This window comes from Lathyrus oleraceus, chromosome 4, assembly GCF_024323335.1.
Source record: "Lathyrus oleraceus cultivar Zhongwan6 chromosome 4, CAAS_Psat_ZW6_1.0, whole genome shotgun sequence".
In the NCBI taxonomy this organism is placed as follows: domain Eukaryota; kingdom Viridiplantae; phylum Streptophyta; class Magnoliopsida; order Fabales; family Fabaceae; genus Lathyrus; species Lathyrus oleraceus.
The window spans coordinates 317,400,954-317,411,890 of NC_066582.1; the positions used below are offsets into that span (position 1 = coordinate 317,400,954).

The 10,937-nt window shown below is 39.6% G+C and overlaps 2 protein-coding genes and 1 long non-coding RNA gene across 3 annotated transcripts; all 3 read right to left on the reverse strand.

The window, feature by feature from the left end:
- Positions 1-6,949: 6,949 nt before the first annotated feature.
- On the reverse strand, positions 6,950-7,955 carry LOC127137263 (chaperonin CPN60-2, mitochondrial). The gene is made up of 5 exons (XM_051063735.1): positions 7,857-7,955; positions 7,375-7,461; positions 7,199-7,288; positions 7,012-7,092; positions 6,950-6,970 (listed from the first exon to the last, which is right to left on the reverse strand). Exons 1-5 carry the CDS (start codon positions 7,917-7,919, stop codon positions 6,950-6,952), a joined length of 342 nt encoding a protein of 113 aa, XP_050919692.1. The 5' UTR covers positions 7,920-7,955.
- Positions 7,956-8,040: 85 nt separating this feature from the next.
- On the reverse strand, positions 8,041-8,638 carry LOC127135486 (uncharacterized). The gene is made up of 3 exons (XR_007808573.1): positions 8,613-8,638; positions 8,369-8,500; positions 8,041-8,200 (listed from the first exon to the last, which is right to left on the reverse strand). It is a non-coding gene; the product is annotated as an uncharacterized LOC127135486 (long non-coding RNA).
- Positions 8,639-9,043: 405 nt separating this feature from the next.
- LOC127135487 (GDP-fucose transporter 1) lies at positions 9,044-10,238 on the reverse strand. The gene has a single exon (XM_051062178.1). The coding sequence runs from the start codon at positions 10,090-10,092 to the stop codon at positions 9,052-9,054; it is 1,041 nt and encodes a 346-aa protein (XP_050918135.1). The 5' UTR covers positions 10,093-10,238; the 3' UTR covers positions 9,044-9,051.
- Positions 10,239-10,937: the final 699 nt, after the last annotated feature.

Below are 10,937 nucleotides of genomic sequence, written 5' to 3' on the forward strand. Positions count from 1 at the left end.
AATGCATATTTGAGCTTATTTGAGTGTCCTCAATCATCAATTCATCAAGGTTTGAGGTATGTGTAGCACCTCAAATTTGCACCCTCATCCATGCATACATTTTCATTTTTTTAGGTCATTGACATCACAATAACAATACATTATCATTGCATAGCACATTGCATCTTATCAGTCAAGACTGGCATCAAGGAGATTCATCTATGCAAGAGACCAAGCATTTCTTTGAGTTGGAAGCCACTTGAGTATTCTAGAGAGCTTACATGAATCAGGATCGTTTTGAAGCAACTTGACCAAGTGTTAGAGGCTCAAGGTCATCAGTACATGTCCAAGTCATCTGGGGCCCATAAAAGTCAACTGCAAGTCAACTGAGGGCTAGGAGGTGGAGAAATGGTTTGAGACACTTCATTCATGTCCAAAAGAGGTTTATTCTTCATGTCAAACACTTATCTTGAAGGATTTGAAGCCAGATCAAAAGTTTCCAAAAATGGAAAGTGACCTGTAATTTCAAGTTTCCAAAAATGGCAAGTTTTTGGACCAACTTCAACTTGACTTTCCAACATCAAAGAAGCTTCAAATGGAATTTTGTCCAACATGAAAGTTGAAGATCTTTTTCTCCCATTTCCAAAAAGTCCAAGATTATGGGCATCTGATGAATGGTTGAGAAGATATGATCAAATCATTGTCAAGTGTGCATGGAACTTCAAAAGGCCATAACTTTTGAACCAAAACTCCAAATTGAGTGGCTCTTTTTGCATATTTCTTCTCATGACATAAACTTTCCAAATCATTCATCACATTGCATGAAAATTCATCATATGATCATATGCATATTCATGTCCATTTTGGAGGGAAAATCATGAATTCAAAATTGGTGCATCATATGGACTTTTTAACCATTCCAACATGTTCATGAGAGGATTTTAAGTGAAAATGCATGGCCATTGTTACTGTTCACGTAGGATTGCATGCATGGGGTGAAAAAACCAAATTTTGCATAACACCTCTTTTCTCATTAAAGTTTAATTAGCCAAGCCTAAACATGATTAGGAAATGGATTAACATGTCATATAAATAGCTAATTGTAACAGAATTTTTACAATTTCACAATTCTAGATCTAGATTGAAAATTTCCCTCCAAAATTTCTCTTCTTCCAAATTCAAAATTTCTTCAAAGAACACTTGATTTTTATTGCATATTCTGGATTCTTGATCATCATTTGGTACAGATCAAGCCTTGATTTGCAAAAATTGGTGAAGAATCAAGCCATTCCAATCATGAACATGAACATGGAGTTTTGAAGATCTAGCTAGATCCAAGCCATTCCAAGGGTTGATTTGTGCTTCAAAGGTGTTAACAAGGTTGATAGAAGAGGTTTGGATGCTGCTGGACACTTGAATCTACCACTACCATTGTTGAAGCTTCAAGAAGGTGCAATTTTCGAATCTCTTAATTATCTCTTTTATGCACATAATCTTGTAGAGCGTTTCATGGTGAGAATTCTGACATAAAATTCATTAAAAACGGACGTGTATTCATGGAGATATGGTGATTTAAAGTCTTGATGCATGAACATGTTCTTCATCGATTTGCATTTTTTATTAGGAATTAGGCCAAAATACTGTTAGATTTGAACTCTACATGTCAAGAGCTTTCTGGTGATATATTTTTTTCATGATTCTGCAAAAAAAAATGGTGATGTTACTGTTCACCACCGTCTTCATGAAGAAGACGGTGGTTTCCACCGTACCAGCCACCATCCATGAATAGGAAGACCACCGCGCCTGCAAACCCTAGGCCGTGCGTGAAACGCTGCCGTTTTGGCCCAGCGAAGTCCCCCCTTCGATTCCAGCCAGGCGCTTCTTTCATTGTTTTTTTTTCATTTTTATTCATCCACCTGAAACGATGTCGTTTCAGGAAGAGAACGCGTCTCCCCTTCGATCCTTGCTGAAGGCAATTCCATGTTTCCAACTCATTTTCATTATTTCCATGCTTTTCAATTTTTATTTCATTTTTATACATGATCTTTGAAAAATCATAACTAATTGAATAATGGTCCAAATAATTCCAGGTTTTTTTCTACATGATTCTTGAGATGTCTATTATTTTTTGGTTATGATTTTAGGATTTTATCATTTCTGGAAAATAAATTGTGTTGCATTCTTTGAACATGTGTACATTTGGACCATGCCTCATTCAAACTATTGTGAAATGCTCAATAATGATCCAATTGTCATGAAATTTTGCATGATGATTCCTAACACATAGCATGACTTTTGAGGCTTGGTTGTGCATTTTTATCATTTATCATTTCTGTTTTATGCACATGCTAATATGGTGTGACAATGTCTGTCACACAATTTGATGTTGACTTTCTCCATTTTTATTGCCTAGCCAATTGAGCTCCTCTATTTATGATTTTTGGCATGATGATTATGTTGGACATGTTGATTGCTCATGAATTTTTCCATGATTGTTTGAGTCATTTCTGTTTTGATGTGGAATTTTCATTCTTAATGATCAATTATGAGCTTTGGATTTGCCTTTGCCTTCTCTTGCACATGAAATGATGTTGCTTGATAATTTTGACTTGGTCCTTTTTAGGACATGTTCTCCTTTGTTTGAGGTTGCTTCATGTTGAATATCAAGTTCTGTTTTGGCTTTTTGATCCACTTTTGACCCTAGGCTTTGACCTAGTGGTTTGGACTCACATTTTGAATTGTGCATTTCAGGTGCAAGCAATAAGTCTTGATGGTTGATGTTTATCTCATAAATTGAGATGCAAAATGATGTGCTTCACTAACATTTGTTGTGTTGTAGGTTCCTTGGATAGGAGTTCACTTGATTGTTTGCCACTTGTTGGCTTGACTTGTTGTGTATATTAGTTGTCTGACTGTTGTTGTCTGTTGACTATTTGTCTGAATACCATACTAATTGGTTGGTTGTTTACACAGGTACTTTAGTAGCTTTAACTCATTGCTTGAGTTGCTTTGCTTTGCTTGTGGTTGGCATACCACCCAGGTAATGACCTCTGACTTCATGTAGTCTGGAAGACCTATCATGTTATTTTGGCAGGCACCTGTCTGAAGCCCTCCTTAAGAGGCAATGTTTGTGCTTGTTTATCTTTGTGCCTTGTACATTCAAAGACCTCCTAAGTGAAGAGGCATTGGCAGATAGAAGGGATGTGCAATCCATCCCCTGCTATTCAGTTGAGTCATTCATCTTGCTCGCACTACGTGCTGATGCATTTGAATAAACACCCAAGATCATTGTATATCGAGTTAGTCATGTGGAGTAGAGTTCCTCATTCTGGACTCCCACCCTTTCATTGATTGAAGCTCTCTCCCAGGCCAGGGATAAGAGCTATGAGGTCTTACCCTCAGTTCCCATTTCATCTGCTTCACCCTAACTCTCAATGTTAGGGTTAAGAGCTAATAACACCCCTTTTTAGTTGGCTTGTTTGTCGAGGTTGATTTGACCCCTTAACTAAAGCCCAGCCTTGTATGAGCCACTTGTTTGCATATAGTGTGTGTGTGCTTGCTCTCTTGTGCTTGTGTTGGTTTACTTGTTTAGGCTATCTTGCTTTCTGTGCAAGTTAGGATTAGAGACCTCAACATAGGGATCGTATGCATGACAACTTCTAGGTTCGAGTCGTAGTCTCCCTGGTAGTCTGTTATCTCCCTAGTCTCTGGTTAGGATAGAAGTTTCTTCCCTGTTAAGGGGAACTACGTCGCCGTGATCCTCATACCAGATGAGGTACGTAGGCAGGAGATTGAGCTGATCTCTCCGGGCAACCTTTTTGTTTTGTATTTGTTTATTTGGAGTCTGATGTAAGCCCATCGATTGGCATTTGGTTTCCAATGTGTATTTGTTGGTCTGGAGTCTGATGTAAGTTCAGCGATTGACATTCGGTTTCCAGTTTGTGTTTGCTTGTTTGGAGTCTGACATAAGTCCAGCGATTGGCAGTCGGTTTCCCGTGTGTGTTGGTTTGCTTGGAGTCTGATGTAAGTCCAGCGATTGGCATTCGGTTTCCTGTTTGTGTTTGTTTGGCGTGCGTTAGCCGAGCTACAAGTGCTCTGATTCTTGCTCTGGTTAGAGAAGATACGTATGCATAGGATGTGACATCCTAGCGAGCACGTTTCCCATGTCCCGAACTACGCCGACTTTGATGTTTGTGTCTGACAAACTACGTAGGCCCAGGATGCGACATCCTGCCGAGTTACCTTCTTCCGTCTTTCATCTGTGTTTCATTCCAGTTGTGTGCAGTTCTTGAGCAGTTATTTAGCAATCTTTCTTTTATTCCTTTTGAGCGTGGATCCCGTCGAGTACGACGGATGCGTAGGGGTGCTAATACCTTCCCTTCGCATAACCGACTCCCGATCCTTGCATCTCTGGTCGCGAGACCATGTCTTTTCCAGGTTTACTTCGAGCGTTTCCTTTCCCTCCTTCGGGATAAATAACGCACGGTGGCGGCTCTGTTTCTTTTTCCCTCCGGTTTTTCACGTAATGCGACAGCTGGCGACTCTGCTGGGGAGAATCAAGAGAAGTTGACCTCTTGCTGGTCCATCTTCCCTAAGCGAGTCAATCCTAGCGCTCTTTAGGATAGGTGTGGTTGCTTTTACTGCTTTATTTATTGCATTTATGATTATGATGTGATTGTATATATGTGCATTATGTGTTTGCATGCATCATATTATCATTTTGCTGGCTGTGTATCTGTTTCTCTGCTGGGGTGGGAGTTACAAGAGGTAAAAGGCCCAATACCCAGGCTATGAGTGAACTTTAGGACACCTAGGAATAGAGTGATTCATGGGAAACGGGTGGTATAGCGCCACTTAGCGGAACATGGCATCACGAGCAGTTCAGATCCTGATGGGGTATTATCGTTGCATACATCTGGTGTGTACATGATGATATTCTTGAAAGGGTTGTTTATCCTGCGTTTCTCTTGACCTTACCCTGGCCTAGATGACACCCGTGAGTGGGGAGGGAATGAATCATTACAGGTACAGTTGGTGACTTGATCAGTTGGTGACTTGATCAGTTGGTGACTTGATCAGTTGGTGACTTGATTTGTTGGTGACCGTATCCTGTTGGTGACTCTTGGTTCCTGTTGGTGACTTGGTTCTGAAGTATGGGATCCAGATGACTTTGAGGTTCCAGATGACTTTGATTTGTGCTCTCCGGTTCCGAATTCATGCCGAAGCTCTGATCCTGTGCCTCGTGATACACAGCCAACCAGTCATATTTGCATCATTTGCATCATAACATGTTTATTTTCAAAAAAATAATGCAATAAAAAAAAGAAATGAAAAAAAAGAAAAGAGAAAAGAAAAAAGCTAATCTCCTCATGCATATCATTTCTCAGGTTCATTCAGGAGTCTGTTCACTGTGAGAGATGGCAACCATTCCGGAGTTGAAGAGGAAGACTTGCACCTACAGTTTTCACCGTGAGCCATTAACATCTCTGGTAGAGTTGAGCAATTTTGTGACCGGCGGTAATCAGAAGGTGTTTGATGATCAGTATGGGGATATTCTGGCACTGTTGAAGATGGTGGTTGACCCAGTACCTCTGTAGACTCTCCTACAGTTCTATGATCCAGAGCTCCGTTGCTTCACCTTTCAGGACTATCAGTTAGCTCCCACTCTTGAAGAGTATTCCATCCTGATGAATGTCCCAACCAGATATCAGGTTCCCTTCTTAGATGTGCCAAAGGAGGTGGATTTTAGGGTTGTTGCCAAGGCTCTTTATTTGAGTATCAAGGAAGCGAGTGATAATTGGAAACCGAGTGGTGATGTTGTGGGTTTGCCTTTGAAGTTTTTGGTGAGAATGGCTAAGGAGGAAGCAAAGAAAGGAAATTGGGAAGCTTTCAACGCTCAGTTGGCTATCATGATCTATGGAGTTGTGTTGTTTCCTAGCATGCCTAATTTTGTGGATCTTGCTGCTATCACTATTTCCATTGGAGGAAACCCGGTTCCTACCTTGTTAGCTGACACTTATTATGCTATACACAGCAGGCATGGTAAGGGTGGAGCTATCAGGTGTTGTCTCCCATTGTTACTTAGATGGTTCTTGTCCTTTCTACCAACCAGTGGACCTTTTGTGGATACTCATAGCACTCATAAGTGGACTCAGAGGATCATGTCTCTCACATCCTATGATATCAAGTGGCAAGCTTACCGGTTTGATGTGCGTAATGTCATTATGAGTTGTGGAGGGTTTCGTAATGTTCCACTCATAGGGACTAAGGGTTGCATCAACTACAATCCGGTCCTTTCTCTCCGTCAGTTGGGGTTTGTTATGAGTGAAAGACCACTAGATGCTGAGATAGCTGAGAGTGTGTACTTTGAGAAGCGGAGTGACCCAGCCAGATTGGAGCAAGTGGGAAGAGCTTGGAAGACTATTGGTGTCAAAGATGGATCTGTGTTGGGGAAGAAGTTTGCCATTGCTATGCCTGCTTACCTTGGTTGGGTCAAGGCTCTACAACAAACAAGACCTTAGACAGCGCTTTTTTTAGCCTTAGACAGCGCTTTAAAGCGCTGTCTAAACCTCCGCTGCTAAAGGTTTAGACAACGCTTTTTTAAATCTTAAAAGCGCTGTCTAAGCCCCCCCCCCCCCCTTAGACAGCGCTTTGGCCAAAAGCGCTTTATAAGACCCTCTTATTTTAAATTTTTTAGGTATACCTTAGACAGCGCTTTTGAAAAGCGTTGTCTAAGCCCCACCCCCTTAGACAGCGCTTTGGCCAAAAGCGCTTTCTAAGACCCTCCTATTTTAATTTTTTTAGGTATACCTTAGACAACGCTTTTCAAAAAGCGTTGTCTAAGCCCCCCCCCCCCCCCTTAGACAGCGTTTTTGCCTAAAGCGCTTTCTAATCCTCCCCTTAGACAGCGCTTTTTACAAAAGCGCTGTCTAAGGTATACGAAAATTTCACTTAAGATTATTCCATTGCTCTATGTGTTTATAAGACGACACTAAAACATAGCAATAATTCCATTGCTAACACATAACTTACTTGGCCTCCTGTAAGAACTGCGAGATCCTGGAGACCAGATTTCCGGTTTTCACCAAAACCAGGGGCTTTGATCGCACATACCTAATATAATGAGGGTAAGAAACATTTAAGATAAGCTAAACTATGAAACAAAGATCTAAGTTACCTTAAGAACAGAAAAGTAAATCTACATATAAGAAAAACAAACCTTAATTCCAGCACGAAGCTTATTTAGAATAAGAGTTGCAAGAGCATCACTTTCCACATCCTCGACAACAATTAATAAAGGTCTTTGTTTCTGTTGATGAGGAAGTGTAAGTTAGTATAATATCAATATTTTACAATTACAACTCAATGCAAAGTGATGTGAATAGCACTGCCCACCTTCAAAGCTAATTCTAATACTTTAACTATAGAATTTATACTTGAGATTTTCTTCTCATGGATTATAATGAGGGGATCCTCAAGCTCCTGTTGAAACAAATAGATGTCGAGGTTAGTCATGATAAATAAGCATAAAGCCTCATGCCAATTTCACTTTAGAAAGCATATAGTTGTTGTCAATACAGGATAAAATTTTAGAAATGTGTTGAAAAATTTATAATTGATTTGTTTATACTTTACATGTATGCTTAAAAGTAATAAACCAAAGATAAGATTGAGAGGTTAGAACATGTTAAGAAAAAAAAGAAACAGTTGGAAAATAGCCTACACGTTAAAAACAAGCTACAAATCCAATCCAGAAAACAGATATATGTATAACAGAGCAAAAATGGAAGACAGAGTGGGACTAACAAGCTTGCTAGAAAGTATTATATGCAAATACTTCTAATGATGCTGTGTAGAGGCAATGATATAGAACATACACATTTCTGGTTCTTCTGGTTTGTAATGAAATACGGAGAAATATAGCCTCTGTCAAGCTTCATTCCTTCAACAACTTCCAACTCATTGAGCAATGTCTTGTCATCCTGAAACAGCTCAAAAGTTATATCCCAGCATATCACAAGCAACTAAAAAGTATAATCTATCATGGATATAACAGCTTATCATCACCAGCAACATCATTGGTAGCATTTGCAACCTGCTTTACAAGACTGGCACCAATATTCTTGACTTTATCCTTGAACTCAATGCTCTTAGCAACAGTGACTCCGTCTTTAGTCACTTTAGGGGCACCAAAACTTTGCTCAATCACAACATTACGTCCCTACAAACACGTAAAGCCTAACTTTAAGAATCACAATCAGCACCAAATAAATAATGGGTCAATATTGTATAACATGATATCTATTATCTTCCATTGCTACAAACAAAACTAGTGCTTAATGAATAAATGTGTGTGATGATTGAATCAAAGGAAGATTTGCTTAGTTACCTTGGGACCCATGGTTACTTTAACTGCCTCAGCAAGCTCTTCAACACCCTTAAGCATCAAAGCACGAGCATCAACGCCAAACTTGATCTCTTTCGCCGCATAATTTCTGCTCCATGCCACCCTACTTCCAATCTATCCAACACAAACAAAACAAAAAACAGATATTAAGGATTAAAGGGATAAAATCACAAAAAAAAAATCAACAGAAAAAAATAACAAATGCTATTAAATAACAGTGTTTCACCTGATGAGTGCTGGTCCTAGCAATTCTGCATCGAAAAGAACAATAATTTAACAGTCAGAATCATCCAAAATAATTGGAAATTCAATCAGAGAGTATGCACAAGTAGTAAAACATGAATCAACGTGGCAGGATCCATCACAATACACAATGCCATTGATGACTTACCTAGCTTTGGAGGCAAGGGAGGTTTGAACTATGAAAATTAAGCAGTGGAGAAATTGCAGAAAGAGTTAAGAAATGAAGAACAATGCAGAGTTATTTCTCAACATTCTCCGAATGTTGTTAAAATAATACCTAGATTTCAAATCATTATGAAAATAATACCTCAAGCTATATAAAATTTTCCGAATGTTGTTAATAAAAGACAACATTCATAGTTCATTACAGCTTAAACACCAAGTCAAGTACTAAACTAAAAACAAGTAACAACACAAAATACTCATAAAGAAGCAAGTTTACCCTTTACTTCACTCTCATCTTCCAAATCACCATCACCAACAAGATTACTTTCAATATCACTCTGCTTAGTCACCACCACCGCATCCCGTTGTTGCGAACCATTCCCAGTAACCGATTGCTGATAAAGAACTCCCCCAATTATAATAAAAAGCAAACAAACCAGACCAGCAGGACTAGCATGCTTATCCCAAATCGTCACATTAATAGCCACCGTGAGAAACTTATTCACAACCCCAGTAACCGTAAAAGCAGTAGCCGAAACCGCTTTTCTCGCAGCAAATCCAAAGAAACTGATAAGCAAACCAAACACACAAGACAAAGAAACCGCAAGAAACGCATTCATCTCAAACAAACTCCCGGTACTCGAATTAATCGCATTCGAAACCTCAAAATTCTCTCCAGTTAGAAACCAAAAGAAAGGAGCAATCATTAAAGACAAGACATTGTTATAAAGAACAAAACCCCAAGTATTCAACCCAAGACTCATAACCATATGCTTGATATAAACCATCTCAGTAGTAATCGTAACCAAATAAGCAAAAGCCCATGAATAAGCGGTAAGAGTAAAACCCGAATCGGTAGCAACATAACCAACGGCACCAGCAAGAATAACAACAAGCGAGAAAAAAGTAAGGTTAGAAGGCGAAGGTTGACCTCGAAAAGCGGTATCAGCGAGAGCAACAAGAAGAGGGGTAAGAGATCTGAAAACAATGAAGGTATCAACGTTAGCGTGACGGAGTAGATTCGTGTTGGTGAAGATAGCGAGGAAGAAAACGAGTGCGGCAGGGAAGAATTTCTTGGCGATCGGAATGGTGAAAGGATCGTGATGAAGAAACCCTAATTTTCTGAAAAGGTAAACGCCGAGAGCTGAAGTGAGGTACTGTAAAGCGGTTAAGAGACCAAGGTAGTTGAATTGAGTGATGGCGTATTTGTTGATTATCGCTAACAAGCTTGAACAGAGAGCGTAACCTATCACCAAACCGCTTGTGACGTAGTGCGGTGGCTTGGTTGATGATGACATTGTTGCGGTTTTTTTTGAAGGATTCAACAATGGTGTGAATTGGTTGGGATTTTTTTTTATGGTGTTTGAAAATGAAGTGGATCACCGACACTAGAGAAAAATGGGGTTTTTAGGGTTGATTGGATTGGAGGAAATTGGTGTTTGTGTGTGTGTGTGTCAGTGAAGTGTAAATTGGGAGCAGAATGAGTAGAGGAAAAATGAAGAGGGAAAGAGGACAGCGCTTTTGGTTTTAATTTTTTTTTTAATTTAAAGACTTTAGACAGCGCTTTATCAAAAGCGCTGACTAAGGTCTATATTTAAAAGCGCTTTCTAAAAGCGCTGTCTAAGGGGGGGTCTTAGACAGCACTTTTAGAAAGCGTTGTCTAAGACCCCCCCTTAGACAGCGCTTTCATTATTTTTTTGGAACATTTTCCGTGTTTTATTTTAATTTTAACCTTAGACAGCGCTTTCTTTTAAAAGCGTTGTCTAAGATGCGTTGTTAAAAGTCATTTTTGGCGTAGTGAGGATAGAGTTGGGACTTTGTTGTTACCCTATGATAGGATGGAGCCATTGCAAGAGCAACCACCTTTGATACATCTTGAGAATGTGCCCGCTGAGTACTACAAACGAGCCTTAATGGAGAATCGCCAGTTGAAAGAGAAGGAACAAGATATCCAGATGGAGCTTTACAAAGCCAAAGCTGATAAGTTGAACTTGGCTCATCAACTCAAAGATGCACAAGGTGAAGATGCTAGCAGATTGAGGAGCAAGAAGAGGTCTTATGAGGAGATAGAGACGATACTGAATGAAGAACACCATGAGCGTTTGAGGTTGCAAAAAGCGGAAGCCAATTACCAAAAGAAGAT